Source organism: Neoarius graeffei, chromosome 2 (assembly GCF_027579695.1).
Source record: "Neoarius graeffei isolate fNeoGra1 chromosome 2, fNeoGra1.pri, whole genome shotgun sequence".
Taxonomy (NCBI): domain Eukaryota; kingdom Metazoa; phylum Chordata; class Actinopteri; order Siluriformes; family Ariidae; genus Neoarius; species Neoarius graeffei.
Window position 1 is genome coordinate 10,737,440 of NC_083570.1, and position 27,897 is coordinate 10,765,336.

Consider the following 27,897-nt stretch of genomic DNA (forward strand, 5'->3'; position numbering starts at 1 on the left):
TCTTATTTTATCCCATCAATGATGACATCAAAAAACTGGATGAAGAAGACAAACATACACTTGATGAGCAATGAACTATAACAGAAATTGAAATTGCATTAAAACAAATGAAAAATGGTAAATCACCAGGAATCGATGGCTTAACATATGAATTTTTAAAATACTTTTGGGTGGATATTAAAAAAAAATATTATATCGAGCAATTTTAGAATGGACTAACAAAGGATGTTTATCCCCAACTATGAAGACAGGCTTAATAACCTTGCTACCAAAACCCCAAAAAGACTTCTTGTTGCTAGACAATTGGAGACCTATAACCTGACTATGCAATGATTATAAATTACTTGCCTTAGTATCTGCTAATCGTCTAAAGCGTGGACTTGTAAAACTTGTCGACGAATATCAATCAGCCTTCATGAAGGGAAGATAGATTCAAAACCACGTCCGACTGATTCTGGATATGATTGATTACCAATCAATTATTCAGTCAGATAGTCTCGTTTTATTTCTAGACTTTTTCAAAGCATTTGACACTGTGGAGCATGATTTTATGTTGATAAAACTCAAAAATCTTGGATTTGGAGAAGGGTTCTGCAAGGTTATTAAAATGTTTCACAATGATATTTATAGTTATATCTCCCTTAACCCTGGAATGACACCAAAATTGAAGATTTTATGCGGAATCAGACAAGGCTGCCCAATTTCACCAAAATTATTTATTTTATGTCCACAAATACTCACGTACTTAACCTTGTGGAATAATAGAACCATTACTATTAATAGGGAGATTTTATTTCAACAAGAATAGAACGATAAAGTTTTAGATGTTACCGATCTAATGGATGAAAATGGACATTTAATGCAATTTAATTCATTTGTAGAAAAGTTTCATTTAAAATGCTCCTATAGAGAATTTAATCAAAGTTGTAGAGCTTTTCCACCTCCCTTAAGATTCACGATAAAAAAGAACCTTGAATATTCAAAGGTGTCGGTCAAACTGCCTGAATTGAAAATCGGTGAAGTGGAAATTGGTGAAAGAAAAAGTAATAACAAAATAATTGGAAATGTTTTAAAATGGAAGCTATTCCCTGATTTCAAAAAAACAAAAAACAAAAGTAAGAATAACTGACGATGGAGGAATGCTAACATTTACACACTGTAGTTATCTTAGATGGCCAATTTCACCCACAGTGAAAGAAATTCAGTTTAAAATACTGAACAATATTTATCCAGCTGCTGAAACTCTCAGGAAAAGGTTGAATTTGCTTCTGTCTGAAAATGAGTTCAGCACAGAAACTCCATCACTGGGGGAAACTTTATTCTCCTGTGCTCTTATCTTTTATTCTGCAAAGCTTTGATTGTAATATTTGAATAAAAATCCCAAACTCACAGATAAACCTGGATTTATAAGGTTCTAACTGTGGGCCAATCATCATCCAGGCTGAATATGGGATGAACACGACATCGGCAGCCTGAACCGATCATGTACTGGATGTTCTAATGGAGTTTAAATATTGTTCAGTGTTTTACAATCAAATCTCAGGGTTTAGAAACAACTTCAGATTTGAAAAAGTGAATGTGGATTTTACATCTTAAACACAAGCAGAAAAATCAAATTCATTCCAAAAGTGATATTTTATTTTTATATAGTGTGACCTGAACAGGTTTAAAATGTTGTTCTGTTCTGGCTTTATTATTGTTTATTAGTTATTTAATGAGATGCTGCTTAATATGAAACAAACAGAACTTTATAATGCGAAGGTCATGAGGTCATTTTCTTTTTAAATTTGACGAGTTTCTTGTCTGACAGTTAATTTTTAACATTTCCTTTTTAATTATTTTAAATTGTTCATCTGTTTTAATTTAAATATTAAAATGAGTGTTTTTGTGCAGCTGGATTGTGCTCTAGTGAAACAGATGACTGAGCAACAACGTGGCAACGTGCAGGAATTTTACAGAAAACACTACACACTTTTCTATTCTGGATCAAACAATCTCACTGTAGAATCCAAGGAGAGCCCAAACCCAGCGTATAGAGGCTGAGTGAATGTGGTGTGGACTCTGTGGAGGAGCTTCATCGTGTCAGAGACGCTGTAGAAGGACAGAGTTCCTGCACTGTGATCCACATACACTCCTATTCTGGAGGGTGATGGAACTCTGAGATCAGTCTCAATGTTGTTGTGATACAAAGAGAGAGTAGAAGAAGAACACCGCAGTCTCCATGACTGATTGTTGAATCCAAACCTACAATCTTTACCCCGTCCTTTCCTGCTGATGCCTTTATATGAGACTGATATGGACACAACACCAGCACTGCTCCACTCCACCTCCCAGTAACAGCGTCCACACACACTCTCCTTACACAACACCTGCCACCAGGAATCAAATCTCTCTGGATGATCAGAGTAACGCTGCTCTCTCCCACTGCCTCTCACCGTTCTGTTCTTCTCAGACAGAATGAGGTAACGATGTGCCGTGTTGGGATCCAGAGTCAGATAGCAGAAATCTAAAATAAAAGAGAAAAACAAACTGAACAATGTGAACATGTTGGGTTTAATTCACACAATATATTTATGTGAAGTGTGTGTGTGTGTGTGTGTGTGTTAGATGTACATTTCAGAAACTCTTCTCTGCTCTGTGGTTCTGAAATGATCTGAACTGCTGCAGCTGTGGAGAGAAAAATGGAAACATGAGTTTGTGTAAAAGATGGAAAGAGTTTAAAGTGATCCAGTCAGTTTATTCATTTTAAATCAGTGTTTTAGTTCAAAGTGTCGGGTGAATAAAGTGTCTGCAGAAAAGAAAGCAGGAGCATCGCTAAGAAATAACATTAATAAAATAATAGTAACATTATTTTACTGGGGGATTTTAATATCCACTTTGACCACTCGGATAACTTGCTTACTAAAGATTTTAAGGCAATGTTAGATTGTTTTGATATGGCCCAATATATTGACTTTCCTACGTATTCAAAGGGCCACACTCTTGATTTAATCTGTTGTACTGGCATTGCCCCATTTAGTATCAGTACAGCTGACCTACCCATCTCTGACCATAAGCCTGTCTTATTCAATGCTAACCTACCACTCAGTAAGTTAAAATCACATCATGTCTTTTCGCAACATCAGACATGTAGAGGAGGATCTTATTAATTTAATTGCCTCAAGCACAAGCCCTGTCTCTGCTTTTCTACCTTCAAACCTCGTGGACTATTATAACAGCTGCCTATCCTCTGCTCAACACTCTGCCCCTTGGTATACACCAGAGCTACAGCAGCTCAAGGCAGCAGGACATCGCCTGGAGAGGCTTAGTGCAAAAACTGGACTTACTATTCATGAACAAATGTATTCTGATCATATACTTCACTACAAAAATTTGCTATCAATAGCGAAAAACTCCTACCTTACTAATGCCATCAGCTCTGGTGAAGGGAATACTAGGAAACTTTTCTCCACTGTGAAAAATCTACTGAAACCACTAGTATCCAGCCTTCACAACAACCTCCCTAATGACCACTGCTCTGCTTTCCTGAAATTCTTTGATTCTAAAATCACCAACATCCATGAACAGCTGGCCACTGCAAATGTCATCCAGCCTGAACTGCTGGCAGCAAGTGCCACAAAACTAACCTCACCTAGTGCCTTATGTGACTTCAGTCTTCCAACTGAGGACTACATCTCTGAGCTCATTACTATATCAAACTCTTCAACCTGTCTTTTGGATCCCATCCCTGCCTCTCTAGTTAAAGCATGCTTACCAGCTTTAATAACCCTGATAACCTCCATTATAAAATCCTCTCTGACAACCGGCACAGTCCCATCGTCACTAAAAGTTGCCATAATCAGACCAACACTGAAAAAATCTGGACTGGACTGTAATGACCTCAACAACTATCGTCCTATATCTAATCTGCCATTCATTTCCAAAATACTTGAGAAAGCAGTTGCATCTCAACTTCTGACATACCTCCAATATCAAAATCTTTTTGAACAATTCCAATCTGGTTTTTGCCCTCAACACAGTACTGAAACAGCGCTTGTTAAGATCACAAATGATCATCTTCGTACAGCTGATGCTGTTCTGTTGTCCATCCTCATCCATCTGGACCTCAGTGCCACTTTCGACACAATATCCCATCAACTTTTGTTAGAGCGGCTAATGAGCATAGGAGTCTGTGGCACTGCCTATAAGTGGTTTAAGAGCTACTTATCTGACAGAACCTATTTTGTCCAGATCCAGGACCAGCGATCTGAAAGCTCCATCCTCCATCATGGAGTTCCACAGGGATCAGTACTGGGGCCACTCCTGTTCATTGTCTACCTCCTTCCCCTTGGTAACATTTTCAGGCACTATGGAATACAGTTTCACTCATACACTGATGACACCCAGCTTTATGTGTCCACTAGGCCCACTGCCAGCATCCCACCCAGTGCCCTCACTGCCTGTCTCCATGACATACAGGCATGGATGACAAGAAATTACCTAAAACTCAATAGTAGTAAAACTGAGCTTCTACTCATTGGAACCACAACAACACTTCAAAAAAAGCAATATTAAATCACCCTCTGTAGGTGAGGACATTATACCAGTCTCTAAACAGGTAAAGAGCCTTGGAGTTATCCTGGACAGCACCCTCTCATTCTCCAACCACATCAATAATGTCTGTCGAACTGCGTTCTTCCATCTCAGGAACATTTCCAGACTGCGTCCTGTACTTATCCAGCACTCTGCTGAAGTGCTTGTTAACACCCTGGTAATGTCCCGCATAGACTACTGCAATGCAATTTTGACAGGCATTCCAAACAAACTCACCCATCATCTACAGCTCATCCAAAACTCTGCGGCACGCATTATTACCTGTTCAAAGTCCTTCCACCATGTTTCACCCCTGCTGATCCAACTACACTGGCTTCCAATATCCCAACGTATTGACTTTGAAATCCTGCTAATCACTTTCAAAGCCTTCCATAATCTTGCCCCTCCATATATTAAAGAACTCCTATAGACCTACACACCTTCTCGTTCACAACGATCATCTAATACGGGATTATTGGCTGAACCAAACGTCAGACTCACTACAATGGGAGAAAGGGCTTTCTCATATGCCGCTCCTAAACTATGGAATTCCCTTCCCTCACATATCCGTACCCTGGACTCTATTTCACAATTCAAAAGTGCACTTAAAACTCACCTTTTTAAATTAGCAGATGGGCTCTAAGCCACCCACTTGCTGTTATGATTTTGATGTTTTTATCGTTCATTTTTCTTTTTAACATTGACTTTTTATCTGTAAGGTGACCTTGGGTGCTTTGAAAGGCGCCGTGAAACAAATTAGATGTATTATTATTATTATTATTACATAACACATCACTGTGTTTCTCCAGCAGGAACAGCTCCTCTTACCATGTGGAGGGATTTTGTTGAATTCCTCCTCACAGAATTCCTCGAGTCTCTTTTTCAGATCTGAGAGAGAATTCTTCACGCCATCAAATGACAGATGTTGATGGACAGTGACGCTGGATGTGTGAAAATCGTGTCTGCGAAATTGAGGAGACCGACGTCCAGAAGCTAAAACCTACAGAAAGCAAATGAAATATAAAACCCACTTGTGATGTCAGATGTAGGTATCATGCCGCCATTTTGTCTCTAAGAACTACAACTCCTAGTCCTCTTCTGCGTGACCTACGTCACGCATGGGTGGGATCATCTACGTCAGTCCGCCATGCGCGCTTAAATCCAGGCGGAAGCTCTGCTCTTTGTCTCTCGCGTCCGGTTTCCGAGGAGTCTAGATGCATAAAGAGATGCTCTCAAACCCGAAAACACTTCTTTCTTGCAAGATTCACCATCCAGCACATTCTGTGCCTAACCACTGGCCAAGGTAAAAGTCCAGAATAGCGCGATCTTTAAACTCAACCTGAGTTACAACCGGTTTATTCGTATTAGAAGTGACGTCACGACTGCAGCCCAGGCAGTTAAAAGTTAAGAAGCGATTGAATCCTTTTTAACTCAAAAGCGCTGTGCATCTTATTCTGATCAGAGACTTTTCCTCACGAACGCTGAGGTTCGGACCAAGAATCCTCTGCTTTCCACGGGAACCACCCAAGTGCTCCGCTGGACCCGAAAGTTCTCTACGCTTCCATCACGAGCGGCTCACGTGCTCCCACGGCGAGGCCCGAGACTACACCGGCGAATATTTCTTCATATCTTGCTAAAGGCAGGATTAAGTAAGATTTTGGCATTTGGGCATAATTAAGATAGTCTTAGGAATTTAGCTTTATTGAAATAGTGTGAATTTAAACCCAGGTTTATCTGTTACACTGTTAAACACACAGCATGTTGAATTGTTCTGTTTTTGTTTTAATCTCAATTGTTTTTAATAGATAGGCTGTGCATGCTTTCCTTTACTACTAACATATTTAGTTGTCTTATTATACATCTTGACCGCATTAAGATTTCAGGGGATTCAGTACTGTTATAAGCTAGTGAAATTGGCCTATGGTTGATTTCTTTTAGCACACATTAGCTACGGCAAATTCCTTTGTCTTTAGCAACACGTGCTCAGTAGGCCTCACCAGGCCTAACAAACACACTTTAGCTAGGCCATAGGGCCTTTCACAAACACACACTAGCAACACAAGGCTAATCTAGGCCTCCACCACGTGTAGTTAGCTACACGAGGCTAAACACATGGTCAAGTCCTTCCCACACACACACACAAGCACACATTAGCAACAGAGCTAATCCTTTGTTCTATTTAGATAACATTCCTTTGTTTTAGCTAGCAACAAGCTAGGCCATACACACACAAACACACACCATATCATATTTGTATATATTGATTTATTATTTTTATCTTTGTATAATAAATTCATTTATTATCAAAACTGTGTTTATTTGTGTGAACAATATCTGAAGTCCCCAATCTCCCAAAGAATTCAAAAAGGTGCATATAAGTTATGTAATATGGTAAGTGATCGTAATAATTTGGAAATATACCATAATCTAGCTGTTTGGTAATTTATCCAGGATGAATGGTATGATTCACTAAATGATTCATTGAACGATTCACTATATGATTCACTAAAGGATTCATTGAACGATTCACTAAATGATTCACTTCAAATGAGACTGATTCTATGGTATGATTCAATTCAAATGAGTCAAAGTAAACGATTCAATGGGATTGATTCATTTTAATTATTAACCTTCAAATTTAATGAGACTGATTTAATGAGATTGATCACTTAATTTCAATAATTGACTGATTGCACCCACATCAGACAAGGACATTTATTGTTCCCTTAATGAGAGGTGTTTTAGAGAGTGTGTGAGGAACAGCTGGCTCTGTAGATCAGACAGTGAGTGTTACCTGGAGGAAATGGATGTGATCGTGTGTGTGTGAAAGCTGCTCCAGCTCAGTGACTCTCCTCTGAAGATCAGCAATCTCCTGCTCCAGTTGCTCCAGGAGTCGTTCAGCTCGACTCAGTTCAGCCTTCTCCTGACCTCTGATCAGCTCCGTCACCTCCCAGCGCTTTTTCTCCATGGAGCTGATCAGCTCAGTAAAGATCCTCTCACTGTCCTCCACTGCTGTCTGTGCACTGAGCTGTTCGGGGACACACACACACACACACACAAGATTTAAAGCTCATCTATCATTCCCTCTCTTACTGGGACTGTAAATGACTCGTTGTCCATGTTGTGTGTGTTTCTAGGAGCAGCTCTGTCTCTGCTCACTGCTCACCTTTATAGTGTTCACAGCCTGTTTCAGCTCCTGCACCTTCTTCTGCTTCTCCTGGATTCTCTGCTGGGATTTCATCTGCTCCTCCTTTAACTCACTCTGAGGACAAATAAAATACATTCAGCTTTTTATACAGTACGAGCGAACTGGTTCCATATTAATGTCAGTTCAAAGTACATTCATGTTTTGCTCTGAAGGTTATGTCCTCTGTGTGTGTGTGTGTGTGTGTGTGTGTGTGTGTGTGTGTGTGTGTGTGTGTGAGAGAGAGAAATGTTCACTAACTGATCTGGGCTGGGTTTCCCGAAAGCCTCTTAAAAGGTCATAGGCAAGGGTCGGAGGTGAAACGTAGAATATCAACTTTATTGTCTAGAAGAACGACCCAAAAAGCAAATTCAATCTTCCTAGTGTCTAATTTGGACCCTAAAATTGAATAAAACGGTTAAAATATACTGTTTTGCCCAACTTCCGAAGGTTTGTTTACATCTCACTTATGCGCACTTTCACTGCCAGGGGACCGTCGTCGTGATGTCATTTAAGTCAAACGGACCGGGAGCAGCTCTGTGTTTACTTGCAAACCGAGCACACGTGTACGGACTTTGGTCGTGAGAGGTTGTGTAAAATGTCTGAAAACGATGGCGATTTTGAAGTAGGAACTCTCCAAATTGAATATCGAGAGGTGAAACCATATATGTATGAACCTATGACCGTTGCGAAGCAATCGGTGAATGTGGCTCACTGGTTTGACCGTGCAGCCTCGGAATCAGACAGCGACTCGGCCGACTCTGATCGCGGTGACCCTGGACCTCAACAAGATTTGCGCCCAAACGATTTATACTGGTAGTTATGATAAATTCCTACTTTTGTCGTAATACTAAATAAGAGCCCTTTTGAAGAATAATTAAACTGCCCTCCCTAGTGGATATAGGGAATGATTACTGGACAGTGCACTGGTAGGCCACATTAGCCTGCCATCTGCAGCATTATACTATTTATAGCTGACTCTAAGCGAGGAAATATCCCTTTGTCTCATTTCCACAATGATTGTACAGGATCCCTCAGGATTCTTGACTTGTTAATTGCAAGCAAAAGTAAAAATGTTTATCTCCAATCTTCTCCTTTTTGCTTGAGCGTTGCTGGTCCATTTCTTCTTTGACTGCTTGATTTTGTTTCACGCGCACAATCCACTCTCTCTGCCTCGTCTCCTCTTCCAGAAAAAAAGAACCCTCTGGCTTCACACACATGATCCACTCTCTCCATCTTGTCTCCTCTTTTGGAAAAAGCCAACCCACTCGCTCCACCTCATCTCCTTTTTTGGAAAAAGCCAACCCTTTCGCTCTGCCTCTTCTCCTCTTTCAGAAAAAGCCAACCCTCTCACTCCGCCTCTTTTCCTTTTTAGGAAAAAGCCAATCCTCTCGCTCCGCCTCTTCTCCTCTCTTGGTAAAAGGTAAAAACTTCTTCCTGAAATGGTCCCGTTAAAACAGTTCACTGCACAACAATAAGGCATGGGTTTTTTTCTTTGGAAATTCCTGAACGCACGTCTGCACTCAAGCTGAACGGCAATGTACGTAAGTAACCGGAAGTGGACTCAACTCAAGCGGTTTGTTTGGCTTAAATGACGTCACGCGCCAAGTGGCCATGAAAATAGCCGAACAGAAATTCACCGCAATCCACACGAACTTATTTTAATTATTACTTATTAACAATACTTCTTGGGACCAGAAGAAAATTACAGAGGGTTTTTTTAACATATAAAGCTTCAAATGTGCATAATGACCTCTTAAGATCCATCATCAAGCTAACATGGTTTTCCCGAACAACATCGTAGCACAAGTCGTCCTTTAGTTTGCTCGGAATTTACGAGAGACCTGGAGCACTCGTTCAAAACAAAGAGTGACTCGCTTGCTGCCGAATCCACAGAATGCGCATGCGGCTCTGAGGGACTCTCACAGTCAGTGGGGGAAACTCGTGTTGAATCTGCTGGTGATGTTCAATTAGTTTTCTTGTACATTGCAAGTACATCGAGTTAATTATCAGAGGTGGACAGTAACAAAGCACATTTACTTGAGTTCTAGATTAGATTAGATTAGATTAGATTAGATTAGATTAGATTAGATTAGATTAGATTAGATTAGATTAGATTAAACTTTATTGATCCCTTTGGGAGGGTTCCCTCAGGGAAATTAAGATTCCAGCAGCATCATTACAGGATAAATAGAGAATAGAAAATCGAGAAAAAAAACCCTTCTAGATAAATTAAATTAAATTAAGTATTTACATATACAAATATAAAAAGAGGGGCGGCACGGTGGTGTAGTGGTTAGCGCTGTCGCCTCACAGCAAGAAGGTCCGGGTTCAAGCCCCATGGCCAACGAGGGTCTTTCTGTGTGGAGTTTGCATGTTATCCCCGTGTCCGCGTGGGTTTCCTCCGGGTGCTCCAGTTTCCCCCACAGTCCAAAGACATGCAGGTTAGGTTAACTGGTGACTCTAAATTGACCGTAGGTGTGAGTGTGAATGGTTGTCTGTGTCTATGTGTCAGCCCTGTGATGACCCGGCGACTTGTCCAGGGTGTACCCCGCCTTTCGCCCGTAGTCAGCTGGGATAGGCTCCAGCTTGCCTGCGACCCTGTAGAACAGGATAAAGCGGCTAGAGATAATGAGATGAGATGAGAATATAAAAAGAATAAGATATGGGGAAGGGGACCAGCAGGAGAGGTATTGCACATTATATTGCACATTGTCCAGTATTGCTTATTGTTAGGCTAGGCTACTGCTCCTTCCTGTCCTCTGTCCTCCTGTTACCCCTCCTCCCCCCCAGAGAGGAGTTGTACAGTCTGATGGCGTGAGGGACAAAGGAGTTTTTAAGTCTGTTCGTCCTGCACTTGGGAAGGAGTATACTGTCACTGAACAGGCTCCTCTGGTTGCTGATGACAGTGTGCAGAGGGTGACTGGCATTGTCCATGATGCTCAGTAGTTTGTCCATAGTCCTCTTCTCTGCCACCGTCACCAGAGTCTCCAGCTTCATGCCGACCACAGAGCCGTCCCGCCTGATCAGTTTGTCCAGCCTGGATGTGTCCTTCTTGGATGTGCTGCCCCCCAGTACACCACAATGTAAAACAGGACACTGGCGACCACAGTGTGGATAGAACATCCACAGGCATTTCCTGCAGATGTTAAAGGACCACAGCCTCCTAAGGAAGTATAGCCTGCTCTGTCCCTTCCTGTATAAGTGATTGGTGTTGCAAGTCCAGTCCAGCTTGCTGTCCAGCCACAGCCCGAGGTACTTGTAGGAAGACACAGCCTCCACCTCGACTCCCTCGATCAGAACTGGTTGTGACCTTGGTCAGATTCAGATTCAGAATATTTATTGTCATTGTCACAAAAAGAACAACGAAATTTCATTGGAGCATCCATACAGCAGAGTTGATAAAGTGCAAAACCCATAAATAAATACATACCCCCCTAAGTAAACCAGTGTAAACATTTGACCCAGAATTACCTCAGTACAACAAAAAACAGCATAGCAGATAGCAGCATAAGTTCTTAAACTTATAAAGTGCAGAGCAGGGACATTCAGACAGATACCTGAGTATTATGATATTGTATAAACAGTGCAAAAACCAGATCAGTGCCATTATAATGTTATAACGTTATTGTCTGGGGGCAGGGGAGAGAGAGTAGTGACAACTGCAACAATGCAAACCAGTTTAATGATATTAATTGGTGGATGTGGTTGTGGATGTGGCAGAGTTCAGTAGCCTCACAGCTTGTGGATACAGGCTATTGGCCAGTCTGGATGTTCTGGCCTGTATGGACCTATATCTTCTCCCTGAGGGCAGCAGGTGGAAGAGGTGATGAGCAGGGTGGTGCTGATCCCGCAGGATGTTGCGCACTCTTCTCAGACAGCGAGTGGAGTAGATGGTGCTGATCTCTCGGAGAGTCGTTCCAATGATTCTCCCGGCAGCTTTCACCACCCGCTGAAGTGCCTGCTGGTCGGCCTTAGTGCAGCTGGAGAACCACACTAGAAGTCCATGTGTCAGCACACTACTGATGGCACAGTTATAAAAGTTCACCATCAGAGGTCTGGGGATATTAATGCTCCTCAGCTTCCTCAGGTGATAGAGCCGCTGTTGTGCTTTTCCCATGGCTGTGGAAATATGAGTGCCCCAGGACAAGTCCTCAGTCACTGTTACCCCCAGGAACTTGAAACTCCTCACCCTCTCTACCACATCGTTGCCTATGGAGAGAGGTAGGTGGTCAATGTGTCCTTTCCTGCGAAAGTCCACGACTATATCCTTGGTCTTCTTGGTGTTTAAGGCCAAGTTATTGTCGTGGCACCACGACTCCAGGTGTTGTACCTCTCTCCTGTAGTTTGTCTCATCGTTGTTTGTAATAAGTCCGAGAACCGTGGTGTCGTCAGCGAACTTGACAATGAGATTGGACGAGGAGGAGGCAGAGCAGTCATGTGTAAACAGAGTGTAGAGCAAAGGGCTCAGCACACACCCTTGAGGGGCCCCGGTGTTAATGACAAGGGTGGAGGTTCTTGCCCACTCTGACACTCTGTGTGCGATTTATTAGAAAGTCCACAATCCAATTGCACAGGGTGGTGTTGAGTCCCAGCTGGTGGAGTTTGGACCGGAGTTTGAATGGCCGGATGGTATTAGAAGCCGAACTATAGTCCACAAAGAGGAGCCGTGCATAGGTGTTCTTATGCTCCAGGTGCTCCAGCAGTGTGTGCAGCACTGTGGCAATGGCGTCTTCAGTTGACCGGTTCTCTCTGTAGGCAAATTGGTGTGGATCCAGTATTGGTGGTAAGGCGGCTTTGATGTGTTTAATGACCAGTCTCTCCAGGCATTTGGTGGGAATGGAGGTGAGTGCCACAGGTCTGTAGTCGTTAAGACATGTGACATTGGATTGTTTTGGGATGGGAACAATGATGGCTGCTTTGAAACAGACTGGAACCAGAGAACAGGACAGCGAGGTGTTGAAGATGGGGGTGAAGACGTCCGCCAGCTCCGCAGCACAGTCTTTAAGCACCCGGCCCAGCACTCCATCTGGTCCGGCCGCCTTCCTGGTGTTAATGCTGCAGAACACACATCTCACCTCATGCGTGCTCAGGACTGGAGCAGGGTCGGTTGAGGGGAGGGGGGGCAGGACAGGATCGTTGTTGTCCCTGTCAAAACGGGCGTAAAAGAGGTTTAAATACTCAGCCAAGGTGGGACTGTCAGCTGAGGGTGGTGGAGTTTTCCTCTTATAGTCCGTGATGGCCCTGATGCCATCCCAGACCTGCCTTGGGTTTGTGGTGGTGTCAAACCTGGCCTCAATATGCCTCCTGTAATGGTGTTTGGCAGTATTGATGCCTCTCTTCAGGTTGGCCCTGGCAGCACTGTACGCCTCCTGGTCCCCAGAGTGAAACGCAGAATCTCTAGCTCGGATAAGCTGTTTTACTCAATGTGTCATCCATGGTGGTGTATTAGGGAACACACGGAATTGCCTCCAGCAGGTGACATTGTCCACACAGAAGCAGATGTAATCTAAAACAGTGGAGGTGTAACTGTCCAGTGAAACACGATTGTCAGTGTCCTGCTCTTTGAATACATCCCAGTCTGTGTGGTGGAAACAATCCTGGAGCATAGGAACTGCATCCACCGGCCATGTTCTCACAGTTTTGGTTGTGATCCCAGCGATCTTGATCTTAGGTGTATACCGTGGGTGTAGCAGAAGAGAGAGGTGGTCTGACAGACCCAGGTGGGGGTAGGCCTGGGCCTTGTATGCGTCTGCTACATTAGTATACACCTGGTCCAAAATTCTATCTCCTCTAGTAGCACACTTCACATAACAGTGGAATTTGTGAAGCACTGATTTTAAATCCGCGTGATTAAAGTCCCCAGCTGCAATAAAAACACTGTCCGGATGTGCTACTAGGCTGTTGTTGATGCTGCCGCTCACTTGTGCTAACGTTAGCTTAGCATTAGCGTCTGGTGGAATGTAAATGGCACAGATGTAAACAACAGCGAATTCCTGTGGGAGATAGAATGGACAGCACTTTAACAGCAACAGTTCTGCCTCTGGACTACACAGCTTATCCACCACAGTGACGTTTGTGCACCAGGAGTTGTTGATATAAATGCACAGTCCCCCGCCGGTCTTCTTACCAGAGTCTGCGGTCCTGTCGGCTCGGTAGGCGGTGCGGCCTGCTAGCTCGATAGCTGCATCTGGGATGGAGCTGTCCAGCCAGGTCTCGGAAAAGATCAAACACGAACAGTGGTTTAAAGTCCTTCGTGTAGCCATCTGCAGTCGTATCTCATCCAGTTTATGACGGATTGAACGAGCGTTAGAGAGAAAGATGGTCAGGAGTGGTGATTTGAAGGGGCTAGCCTTTAGCCTAGCCCAGGCGCCCCCCCGCTTGCCTCTCTTCTGCCTCCGCTCACAGCGCCTCCTCCTCTGGCCTGCTGCTGCGGGTGTCCCCGGGAGTGGTTTAACAATCTCCGGGGGGATCAGATACTCCACGGACAGCTGATATTCTCCGCTCAGTTGTAAAAGTTTGTTTCTGCTGTACTGAAACATGCAAAGACTGTGTAAAATGATACACAACACCACCAACAAAGTGTAAAAGTAGTAGGAGCTCTGAGCTGTTGCATCTGTGCGCGCCGCCATTTTTGGACCTCCCAAAGTCAATGACCAGCTCTTTGGTCTTCGAGGTGTTGAGCTGCAGATGGTTCCTGTTGCACCACACAGCAAAGTCCCTCACCAGGCTCCTATACTCCTCCTCTCTGTCATCACTGATACACCCAACGATGGCTGTATCATCGGCAAACTTCTGAATGTGACACAGCTCCGAGTTGTAGCAGAAGTCCGCGGTGTACAGAGTGAAGAGAAGAGGGGCCAGCACTGTGCCCTGGGGTGCTCCGGTGCTGCTAATCACAGTGTCAGACATGATGTCCTTCAGCCTGACGTACTGCGGCCTGTCGGTGAGGTAGCTGGAGATCCAGGTGACCAGGCAGGGGTTCACTTGCATCCTGTTCAGTTTGTCCTGAAGCAAAAGGGGCTGAATGGTGTTGAAGGCACTTGAGAAGTCCAAGAAGTGGATCCTCACTGTGCCATTTCCCTTATCCAGATGCAAGTGGGCTCGGTGTAGCAGGTAGAGGATGGTGTCTTCCACACCAACACCTGCCCGGTATGCAAACTGCAGACAGTCCTGGGCATGTTGTACCTGGGGTCTGAGGAGGCTGAGGAAGAGCCGCTCCAATGTCTTCATCAGATGTGAAGTGAGTGACACCGGTTGGAAGTCGTTCAGCTCGCTGGGCCGATTCTTTTTGGGAACTGGAATGATGCATGATGTCTTCCAGAGGGTGGGCACTCTCCCCAGCTGCAGGCTGAGGTTGAAGATGCATTGGAGTGGTTCACTCAGTTCAGCAGCACAGGTCTTCAGTAATCGGGGACACACCTTGTCTGGGCCTGCTGCTTTCCTGTGGTGAAGCTTCCTCAGTTGAACTCTGACCAGTAATGCATGGAGGAGTCGGTGTTGAGGTGGGGGAGGAGGGGGCTGCTGCAATGACTGGGGGGAGGTGTGTTGAGGGAAGAAGTGTACTTAAGTACACTTTTTGAGTATCTTTACTTTACTTGAGTATTTTTTTTTGGAAACTTATGACTTTAACGTCACTACATTTGAAATACAAATATCATACTTTTTACTCCACTACATTTTGATCAAGGTCCTCATTACTCATTACTATGAAGTGGTTTTGAAAGTGGATGTTTTTCTTTTCTAAAACATGATTGTTTTTTTCACAGGTGACACTGAGACAATCTATCAGTAATCACTAGGGTCACGTCATGTCCATAGACTGGATAAAGTCAAGATCAATGATTTCTCTGCAGCATTATTTAACACAATCAGTTGATGGCAGAATGGAAGGAGGCAGTTCTTCTGGGGAATGCACACACCCAAGGTTCTATAGACCCTTCCCACGTGACATCACGACAAACGCGGCCGCCATTTTGGACATGAACTACCAGTAGTCTACCACAGCCAACAACAAGGAACGACGGCGAAGCATCGAAAGGAATATAGCCATCAAAGAAAGTTTTTACTTTCAGCAAGACTTCCATCATGCCATTATATTGTTGTGCAACTGGATGTAGTAACCATCAACACACAAGGCAAGATTTATCATTTTATCGGATCCCGACAGATGCTGACCGACGGAGAAGATGGATGGTCTCTAAAATATTGGCAAAATGATGTTTATTGACATAGCAATTGTGTGTAACGGGAAGCATTGGCATATCCGAAGTGTTCTGTTTACATCAAAGATAAAATAAACCGATATGACAACGACTGCTGCTGCCAGGTTGGGGACGCAAATTAGTAGAAAGGAAGTGTGCCAACAGACTTCCTTTGTGGTCGATTCTGCTTTAAGGTAAGATGCATTTAATTATTCGTCTGCTGTGGGTTTGGAATCGGTAGCCTGACCGATTCGTTCATGTTTGTGATGCCATTTGTTTGTTGACGCGTGTTGAAATGGAAGATTGGTTGTTGACATGGTTTCCAGTGATGCTTTGGTGCTGCTGTGGATCAGATGTGTTGAGTAGCCTGACTGTTTTTTTTTCTTGCGTGTGGTATCATTGTTGACGCGAGGTTGTTTTTTGAACATGCCAATGCGAACACGATTTCCCCTGATGAGTTATGACTTCAGATGCGATGCGTGTGTGGAGGTGTGGAGTCCGCGTGATATGTGCATAAGATAGGCTTCTCATGTGTTTGGAGATCCGCACTCTGAGACAAGCGCAAGCACCCCCCCCAGGGAAAAAAAGGGACCCCCCAAAAATAGCGGCATAGTTCGAACACTGGGTTGGAGAAAGTAATGGCAAATAGTGAGTGCACAAACCATAGAAGGTAAACTGTACACAGCACCAGGGCAGTGTGATGGTATGTCTACTTTTAGATTGTGTTAGCTTATCAATGAACACACTCGTCACTCGACGAGTTTCACGTCTTTACGACGGATACTTAAATGTGTGTTAGGTATTATTGTTGCAGTCAAAGCAGTTATTGTAGCAGCTAGATGAGCGAGAACCGAAAGGGTCTGTGCCATAAACTGTTATTTCTTCATGTCCAAAATGGCGGTCGCGTTTACGAAGGTCACGTGAGTGAAAAGGGTCTATAGCTAGAACCCATGTTTCAGTTTTCTGAAAGGAATAAAGAGTAGTTTAATTTTAAATGTTTGCTTTGTTTGCCTAAAACAGAGCACATCACAGCCTACAAAAACTCCCCATCTGACCTGCAGAAGCATATTGAGGGATATAAACGTTTTATTCCAAGAGAAAGCTTGCAGTGAAGTTGTCTGTGCTTTAGAGCTAGCGATAACGTTGCAATAGCCATGCAGTCTGATAAGTCAAATGACTTTCTTTGGATTTGCCCGCCAAGTTGCCATAGCCTTGTCCATAGCTAATGTTTACATATAGCTAGTTAACTTGGACACTGTTAGTTAGCATGTAAAAATGGAGTTACGCTAACATGAATAACGTTAACTTATCTGAAGTCCTTTCAGAAATGTTTTAGCATAATCTTGCCAAATAAACAGAATGTAGAAATCTTTCTTTACTCATAATGTTATCTAGAAAGAAAGAAAGCACAACTTTATTCATCACACACTTGTGAAATTCCTCTCTGTATTTAACCCATCTGCAGTGGTGAACACACACATGCACACACACACGTGAGCAATGAGCACACTCACATACCGAGAGCAGTGGGCAGCCATGCTAACAGCGCCCGGGGAGCATTTAGGAGTTCGGTACCTCACTCAAGGGCACCTCAGCCCAAGGCCATCCCATATTAACCTAACCGCATGTCTTTGGACTGTGGGGGAAACCGGAGCACCTGGAGGAAACCCACACTTGGTCAGTGTATGCTGTGTTTAAATGTGCTATACAAATTAAACTTACTTACTTACGCGGACACGGGCAGAACATGCAAACTCCACACAGAAAGGCCCCCCCCGGCCGCTGGGCTCGAACCCAGAACCTTCTTGCTGTGAAGCGACCGTGTTAACCACTTACACCACCGTGCCGCCCCCAATATGATTTCAAGTCTGAAAAGAGTTTGCTAGCATGTCAGGTGGAGGTTCACTGTAGGGTGACCACCTGTCCCGCATAGCGCGTGCGCGTACAGCATTTGAAGCCGAATTTATGCGTCCCGCAAATTCAGAACGTGTCCCGCATAATCAATGCTTGCTGAGGGGGATGTCGCTCTCCCCGGGCCACCCAGGCAGCCAAACGAATATTACTTGACATTTCAGCACACCACCGTCGCCACTATAGACTGTAGAACAAAACCACACACACACCCCTCACAACTGACTGGTTGTTGTCAACTTTTTGTTGTTGCCATGACACCGCACTCACGTGCACAGACAGTGACGAGGGACGCAGGTGCAACGCATGCATTGCTTTCATATTAAAAAATGGAGAAAGGTACCGGGGAGATGGCAGGTGAGGCACCGCCACCTCCAGTTAAAAAGAGAAGGTGTATGTACAGGAAAGAGTGGGAAAATGAATATTTGTGGCTGAAAGGGGTTGAGGGGGATACCGAGAGGGCTTTTTGTGACCTTTGCAAAACATCTTTCTCAATCGGACATGGCGGGGAATACGATGTGAAATGACACAGGCTCGCGGAGACTCACAAGAAACGTGTGCAACAGAAAGAAACATCTAAATCTATGGATGCTTTCCTCCCACCTAAAAACGACTCTCTAGCTGACAAAGTGACTGCGGCAGAGGTGACGAGTGTGTATCACACTGTCCAACACGCAATATCATATCGGGCAGGACTTTTTTTTTCTACTGTTTCTGTGGTGCTGAGCCACTACAATTCCTGTTAATCCACTGAAAACTAAATGGAGACTTGTCACTATTCCTGCTGTACTGATGCACTGCAAAGCCTCAGACGCAATATTATATTATGATTGATTTAAAGTGAATAAATTATCTCATCTCATTATCTCTAGCCGCTTTATCCTTCTACAGGGTCGCAGGCAAGCTGGACCCTATCCCAGCTGACTACGGGAGAAAGGTGGGGTACACCCTGGACAAGTCACCAGGTCATCACAGGGCTGACACATAGACACAGACAACCATTCACACCTACGGTCAATTTAGAGTCACCAGTTAACCTAACCTGCATGTCTTTGGACTGTGGGGGGAAACCGGAGCACCCGGAGGAAACCGACGCGGACACGGGGAGAACATGCAAACTCCACACAGAAAGGCCCTCGCCAGCCCCGGGGCTTGAACCCAGGACCTTCTTGCTGTGAGGCGACAGCGCTAACCACTACACCGCCGTGCCGCCATGAATAAATTGTAATGGAAAATAAATAAAATTGAGTCGCTTCAGTAAATCATAAGTGGAAGTGTGTCTGTCAAGTCATAATTGAATGGTCAAAATATTATGAATGTTTATTTAAGAAAAAAACACATTTGGTGGCCTGTTCATGACCATACATCACCAATAACAGCAGATTAGGGTATTATTGATATACCATGTAAGGTAGTATGTGCTAGAAATGGGTAAAACACTATCTGTGAGTCTTCCAGCAGCCGGCGCGGTGCAGTGGGGGCGGCGTCCCACATTGTCCCTCAAAAACATACCCCTTGTCCCCCCTTGGGCTTATGAGCAGGTGGTCACCCTACTTCACTGACATGATTCCCAGGCAGATTCATATGTGCATGAATACATACACTTACACATGCTCACACGTGAGACCTGTGAGATGGACAGTATTGTACTAGCCAGTCACAACAAATTGCTGGAATTTTTTGTTTTGATATCAGATGATGGTCTTGCACCTTTTATTTTTTAATTTTTGTCTTGCTTAAAGCAGTGTTGCTGTTGGGCCGTTATTAAGCTCGAGGTGTGGATCTGGGTTTTAATCAGGTTGGATTGTCCTTTTTATTTTCTGAGCAGGCTGTATTTACAGCTGTTCCACTGTCTTCCTGATTAACACACACATATATGTGTGCACACACTGCCAGAGCTGTGTCAGAACACTACCATGCTGCTTTGTGGGGGTGGGGAGGAGGGTTACAATAAAAAAAAATGAAAATGACAATAGCTCTTTTTCAGTTCAGTTGTGTTTCATTTTGTAACATTCTACCAGGTGTTTATTCGACAAGTTTGTGGCAGCGGGGGTGTGGCCAAGCAGCAGTCTGTGAATGGAGGGTGGGGTCGGGGAAGGTAAGTGGCAAAGTCATTCCACCTGCTGTCAATTAATGTGTGTGTGTGTGTGTGTGTGTGTGTGTGTGTGTTACAGGGACAGAGCATAAAAGGAGAGGGAGAGCAGAGAAAAGGGGCTCCCTCCCGGCCACAACACATGTGAGTGAGTTAGTGAGTGAAAGCCGAAAAGCTAAAAATAAGTGAAATAAAAGAGTTTGTGTGTGAGACCATCAACTCTCGCTTGCCGTGCTTCTGTGCTCCACCCACATCAGGAACTGCTACAGTGGTGCCGAAACCTGGGACGCACAGAAGGGAACCACCCCATGGACTCCTCCCCATTCAAAGAGCTCATCCTTGCCCTCACTCCTGCCCAGCAGAACCAGCATCAAGCGCTGATTGCCCGCCAAAAGGAACAAGAGCAACACTTCGAAGCCTTGATGCTGGCCCAGCAGGAAGATCGCCAGGCGTTCCGGCACCTGCTCACGTCAGCAGGGGCATCAACCATCACCGCAGCCAGCACCCTCACTAAGATGGGCCTGCAGGACAATCCAGAAGCATTCCTCGCCCTCTTCGAGCAAGCAGCCGAGGTGTGGGGGTGGCCGCTGGAGCAGTGTACCTCCTCCCGCTCCTGACTGGCGAGGTGCAGCTTGCAGTGCAGCAGCTCCCTGCTGACAGCCGACTGGTGTATGCTGACCTGAGGAAAGCCATACTGCAGCAGGTCGGCCGCTCCCTGGAACAACATTGCCAACGCTTCCAGATGCTGGTATTAGAGGAGGTCAGCCAGCCGTTTGCATTTGGCCAGCAACTCCGGGACACCTGCCCGTGGTGGCTGAGAGCGGAAGCCTGCAACGCCGATGAGATCATCGATCTGGTGGCACTGGAACAGTTTATCTCTCAACTTCCGGAAAGAACGGTGGAATGGGTCCAGTGTCATTGCCCGGTGTCGCTGGAGTGAGCCATTGAGCTGGCAGAGGACCATCTGGAGGCGGCTCCGACAGCAGGCAGACAAGGCATCTCCCCTCGCTTCTTTTTTCTCTCTTTCCCCCCCATCTCTCGTTCCCCTCCTCACCCCGTTCCCCTGCCGCGGAGGCGGCAGCCGACTCCTCCCCAGCCAGCCCGTCGCACCCGTGGTGTCCTCCCATCTTCCTCTTCCGTCACTGTGTTGTCGCCTCCTCAGGTGAGTGACACCCATAACGCCAGTGCAGAGGGAAAGCCTGGGTTGGTGTGCTGGCGCAGCGGGGAGTCGGAGCATCTCCAGAGTCGGAGCTCCGCAAGGAAGGTGGGAGCTGTGATCCGGATCCCGATGCGCCAGAAACTGCCCCTGATCAGGCTGGAATGTATCACATACCAGTAAGTGTTCAAGGGGATCTGTGGTTGGTAGAAGAGAGCAACTGGACTTGCTTGAAGATTCTTGAAAACGTTTCACCTCTCATCCGAAAGGCTTCCTCAGTTCTGTCTGACTAATAGGGAGTATCAAGTATTTATCCTCTCATGGATCATCATCGAATCCGAATCAGAATTCTGATGGCTGCATTGTAGGTGGCTGATAAAAGATGTCTTAGACACCCACCTCTGTTCAGTGATGGTCATTCCAGGTTGACAAAAATGAACGATCCTCTCTGGCTAAGATGTCTGCCAGTTTTCTGGAAGTCCTCTCATACTCCTGCACCAGTTCATTTTTGTCAACCTGGAACGACCATCACTGAACAGAGGTGGGTGTCTAAGACATCTTTTATCAGCCACCTACAATGCAGCCATCAGAATTCTGATTCAGATTCTATGATGATCCATGAGAGGATAAATACTTGATACTCCCTATTAGTCAGACAGAACTGAGGAAGCCTTTCGGATGAGAGGTGAAACGTTGTCAAGAATCTTCAAGCAAGTCCAGTTGCTCTCTTCTACCAACCACAGATTACTATGCAGCTGGATGACTGAGAATCTTCACAGACATGTTCAAGGGGATACATATCATGCTTTGGTGGATTCTGGTTGTAATCAGACCTCAATTCACCAACGCCTGGTGCAAGGTGAGGCATTGGGGAAAGCACAAGCGGTGAAAGTGTTGTTTGCATGGGGATGTTCACAATTATCCCTTAGTGTCCATCTGTATTTTATTCCAGGGCCAAATGCATAGAGTAAAGGCGGCGGTTAGTCCTCGTCTCACCCACTCGTTGATTTTGGGTACTATTTGGCCAGGGTTTAAAAAGCTGATGGAATATTTAACATGTAGTGGGTCCTGCACTAGTAGGTCATGGGAAGATCCCGGTGTGGCATTGACTGGAGAAGCTGTCACAGAGCCGTCTATGTCAGCACTGCGTCAGAGTGAGGAGCAGCCTGCTCCTCCTCCCTCTCTCAGGGATTCCCTTGGGGATTTCCCATTAGAGCAGTCGTGAGACAAGACTCTGTGGCATGCGTTTGACCAAGTGAGAGTAATCGATGGTCAAACTCTTCAGCCAAGCATGGCACCGACCTTCCCTTATTTTGCTAGAATGAAAAGCTAGATTGTACCGAGTGACGCAGGACACTCAAACTAGTGAACGAATAACCCAATTGTTAATCCCAAAGAGCTGCAGGGAACTGGTATTCCATGCAGCTCACTTTAATCCCATGGCTGGACACTTGGGGCAAGATAAAACACTAGCCCGAATAATGGCCCAGTTCTTTTGGCCAGGGATTCGCAGGGATGTCCATCGGTGGTGTGCGGCATGCCGTGAATGCCAATTGGTAAATCCCACGGCCACTCCAAAAGCGCCGTTGCGCCCTCTTCCTCTAATCGAAACCCCATTTGAGCGAATTGGGATGGATCTCGTCCGGCTATTAGATTGGTCAGCATGAGGGTATCGCTTTATTTTAGTTCTGGTGGACTATGCAACGCGATATCTAGAAGCAGTGCCTCTCCGCAATAGCTCAGCATGCAGTCCTGCAGAAGTGCTCTTCTGTATTATCTCCCAGGTCAGGATTCCGAAAGAAATCCTGACAGACCAAGGCACTACATTTATGTCACACACACTGCGCGAACTGTATGGGTTACTGGGTATTAAGTCTAATACTTTGCGGTTAAAATCAACCATAAACTTGGCATTGGAGCTGCCCCTCTGACCCAGCCAGCCCTGAGTGCCTGACGTTACAATGGTAACCAGTTTTAAGGCCGAGGCCTTTTACAGCTACAGACCAAAATCATATAAATAAACATACCATTACTGACTTGCTCAACTAAGACTGATTTGACTTCAATGGTTGTGGGTTGACTCTCATTAAAACAGGATAGGTGTTATAACTTTTGCAACATACATGGACATGCATGCGTTTTCACTGATAAAATGTAAAAGGCGAATTAAATAATCAGATTAACTAAGAATCACATTCTGAATCAAATTAAATAATCTTATACCGGTAACTTAAACACACAATACAAGTTACATGTATTAATTTAAATGCAGGTAAACATGTTTTTTTTTTATCCAAATGAGAGTCGGCGCTTACACGTCTATGTTCTCACTTATTGAAGGCTGATCTTGTGGCCGATTGTTTCAAAACAATCTGACTTTCAGTTGTTCGTTCAGTTCGCCATTCATTCGCTTCTTCCACGTAAGGGCAAGATGGAAGCACTATCCAGTTTAGAAATCAGACAGCTACTAAACTCATTCTCTCCATATGGAGTACTCCGCCATTACTGCTTGGCTCAGGCAATTACTAAAACCTGGGATGGAACGGGACGTCACCTGTTTTAGCAACAACCGTGGGGAGGTCACTGCCTGAGCGATATGTCCCGTCCCGTCCCATTCCATCCTGGGTTTTAGTAACAACCCTCGGCTCACACTCCAGGAGGACTAGTGCAACTGAACTCACTTAAAAAATAAATAAATGAATAAATAAATAAATAAATACTTTCCTTTTCTTGTTTTCTTTTTCTTTAATTCTTGATACTGCACCCTGTTTCAATGCGGGCTTATAGCCAACTTCTCACAAAATGCGGCCAAATCTTTGCAGTTTGAACATTCTTGGGCCATGAATGCAACATAAATCCACCTTCTGTCATGTTACTGGCGGGTGCAGCAACACATCTACATGGCATGGTGATAAATTAGCTCAAAATTGAGGATCGAAGTTGGAGTCAGCTCTGTGTTTTAGTATAGCGGAAATGGCGATGAGACCGATAGACTTCCTGCTGTGATGTTACGGACATCAAGGTCATTCACTCAGACCGCTACCGATATCAATCAATTTAATCATAAAAATTACTATATTAGATTTATTGTTAACGCTTAAAACTATTCCTTTGCCATTCTTGAGGTCTCAAGGCATTTATAAATGAAAGTGAGGCCATGGCTCTGCGTATATGCTTTAAGAAATAAAGTTGGGTACTTTGTCCACCTCCATCCATTATCTGTAGCCGCTTATCCTGTCCTACAGGGTCACTGACAAGCTGGAGCCTATCCCAGCTGACTATGGGTGAGAGGCGGGGTTCACCCTGGACAAGTTATCGCAGGGCTGACACAGAGACAAACAACCATTCACACCTACGGTCAATTTAGAGCCATCAATTATCCTAACCTGCATGTCTCTGGACTGTGGGGGAAACTGGAGCACCTGGAGGAAACCCACACAGACACGGGGATTACATGCAAACTCCACACAGAAAAGCCCTCACCGGCCACTGGGCTCGAACCCAGAACCTTCTTGCTGTGAGGCGACAGTGCTAACCACTACACCACCATGCTGCCCCTTGTCCACGTCTGCTAATTATAAAATAAATATACACAAAACACGATGAATATATTTCAGTATGTTATGGAATTATGTATGGATATCAAAATGTCACATTTATATCACTATATTTTAATCAAATTTAGCTCCATTAGGTGAGTGATTAACTAATTTAGTGTTATAAATGAGACACATTTCTGCACCTCTAATGTTTTGTGTGTGTGTGTGTGTGTGTGAGAGAGAGAGAGGTTTAGATCTGTGTGTAGTGTGTACCTAAGGAGGTTGAATTGACCTCCTTATACAACCCCGATTCCAAAAAAGTTGGGACAAAGTACAAATTGTAAATAAAAACGGAATGCAATGATATGGAAGTTTCAAAATTCCATATTTTATTCAGAATAGAACATAGATGACATATCAAATGTTTAAACTGAGAAAATGTATCATTTAAAGAGAAAAATTAGGTGATTTTAAATTTCATGACAAAAACACATCTCAAAGTTGGGACAAGGCCATGTTTACCACTGTGAGACATCCCCTTTTCTCTTTACAACAGTCTGTAAACGTCTGGGGACTGAGGAGACAAGTTGCTCAAGTTTAGGGATAGGAATGTTAACCCATTCTTGTCTAATGTAGGATTCTAGTTGCTCAACTGTCTTAGGTCGTTTTTGTTGTATCTTCTGTTTTATGATGCGCCAAATGTTTTCTATGGGTGAAAGATCTGGACTGCAGGCTGGCCAGTTCAGTACCTGGACCCTTCTTCTACACAGCCATGATGCTGTAATTGACGCAGTATGTGGTTTGGCATTGTCATGTTGGAAAATGCAAGGTCTTCCCTGAAAGAGACGTCATCTGGATGGGAGCATATGTTGCTCTAGAACCTGGATATACCTTTCAGCATTGATGGTATCTTTCCAGATGTGTAAGCTGCCCATGCCACACGCACTAATGCAACCCCATACCATCAGAGATGCAGGCTTCTGAACTGAGCGCTGATAACAACTTGGGTCGTCCTTCTCCTCTTTAGTCCGAATGACACGGCGTCCCTGATTTCCATAAAGAACTTCAAATTTTGATTTGTCTGACCACAGAACAGTTTTCCACTTTGCCACAGTCCATTTTAAATGAGCCTTGGCCCAGAGAAGACGTCTGCGTTTCTGGATCACGTTTAGATACGGCTTCTTCTTTGAACTATAGAATTTTAGCTGGCAACGTCGGATGGCACGGTGAATTGTGTTCACAGATAATGTTCTCTGGAAATATTCCTGAGCCCATTTTGTGATTTCCAATACAGAAGCATGCCTGTATGTGATGCAGTGCCGTCTAAGGGTCCGAAGATCACGGGCACCCACTATGGTTTTCCGGCCTTGACCCTTACGCACAGAGATTCTTCCAGATTTTGATGATATTATGCACTGTAGATGATTATATGTTCAAACTCTTTGCAATTTTACACTGTCAAACTCCTTTTTGATATTGCTCCACTATTTGTCGGCGCAGAATTAGGGGGATTGGTGATCCTCTTCCCATCTTTACTTCTGAGAGCCGCTGCCACTCCAAGATGCTCTTTTTATACCCAGTCATGTTAATGACGGGGCGGCACGGTGGTGTAGTGGTTAGCGCTGTTGCCTCACAGCAAGAAGGTCCTGGGTTCGAGCCCTGGGGCCGACGAGGGCCTTTCTGTGTGGAGTTTGCATGTTCTTCCCGTGTCCGCGTGGGTTTCCTCCGGGTGCTCCGGTTTCCCCCACAGTCCAAAGACATGCAGGTTAGGTTAACTGGTGACTCTAAATTGACCGTAGGTGTGAATGTGGGTGTGAATGGTTGTCTGTGTCTATGTGTCAGCCCTGTGATGACCTGGCGACTTGTCCAGGGTGTACCCCGCCTTTCGCCCGTAGTCAGCTGGGATAGGCTCCAGCTTGCCTGCGACCCTGTAGAAGGATAAAGCGGCTAGAGATAATGAGATGAGATGAGAAAATAGTTTCAGTAATTAATTACCATATTATATATGCAAGGCTTCCAGATGATACTATTTATTATCTTATTTTAAACACTTTATATTTCATTAGATTTTGGTTAAAAACGAGCACCGTGTGACCTTATCGACTGGATTTAGCAACTACTAATGCCTTCAGCAACGGCAGTATGATTGCCTTTAGCAGCTACTAATGCCTATATCGGGGACACAAACTGCAAAGACGCTCTTCGTCCTGTTGCTCTTTAGACTCCTTCTTACGAGTGAGTTCAGGAAAACCACACACAGAGACAACGTTCATTCCTTAAGAGAGTCTCTCAACTCTCTCTTTAGGTTTTAAAGGGCAACGTTATCAGGAAACCCACCCCAAACCAGATTACGATCATCACTGAAGATAAATTTAACACTCTGTTCACCAGAACACAGACAATTTTAATCAGCTTTTACAGAATCCTTCTGATTGATACACACATTGAAATTAAAGTTCAAATCATATCACTGACTAAAGCACCTGTTTCTAGATGGGAAACTATAATTAAGATGATTTAATTCTGGAAAGATTTCTAGTTCTCACCTGTTTCTCAGCTCTTTCTGCTGCGGCTGTGATGGTGTCGTGACCTTTGTGACGATCCATCGTACACAAATAACAGATGTAGGTTTGATCAGTACGACAGTAGATCTCAATCAGCTTATTATGTTCAGAGCAGATCTTCTCTTGGAGTTTTGCTGAGGCTTCAATTAATGTGTGTTTTTTCAAAGCAGGAACTTCAAGATGAGGTTTCAGATGAATTTCACAAAATGAAGCCAAACACATCAGACAGGACTTGTCGGCTTTGTGTTTTCTCCCGGTGCAGAAATCACACTCCACATCTCCAGGTCCAGCGTAACAGTGAGCAGGAGAAGCAGCTTGGACTTCAGTCTTCTTCTTCAGTTTCTCCACCACTTCATCCAGCATGTTGTTTCTGCGTAGAACAGGCCTTGTAGCGAAAGTGTCTCTGCACTGAGGACAGCTGTAGACGCCCTTCTGATCCTCCTGATCCCAGCAGCCATTAATACACACCTTACAGAAACTGTGACCACAGGAGATAGTCACCGGATCCTTCAGGAGATCCAGACATACTGGACACATGAACTGGTCCTGAGCTACTGAAATACTGGCCTCAGCCATTTTCCTGAAATCACACCAAAAGAGAGAGAGAGAGAGAGAGAGAGAGAGAACAGTTTGTTTTCTCTGAAATGACGAGTCACTTCCTGTTTGTGTGTGTGA

At 44.5% G+C, this 27,897-nt stretch overlaps 2 protein-coding genes across 2 annotated transcripts in view; both read right to left on the reverse strand.

Moving 5' to 3' along the window:
* On the reverse strand, window positions 1-27,848 carry LOC132880508 (tripartite motif-containing protein 16-like). Its single transcript, XM_060913790.1, has 6 exons — window positions 27,205-27,848; window positions 7,739-7,834; window positions 7,367-7,600; window positions 5,401-5,572; window positions 2,614-2,667; window positions 1-2,506 (listed from the first exon to the last, which is right to left on the reverse strand). Exons 1-6 carry the CDS (start codon window positions 27,796-27,798, stop codon window positions 1,977-1,979), a joined length of 1,680 nt encoding a protein of 559 aa, XP_060769773.1. The 5' UTR covers window positions 27,799-27,848; the 3' UTR covers window positions 1-1,976.
* Window positions 1-27,897, reverse strand: part of LOC132880045 (tripartite motif-containing protein 16-like) — a 542,736-nt gene that overhangs the window by 181,063 nt on the left and 333,776 nt on the right. The window lies entirely within an intron of this gene.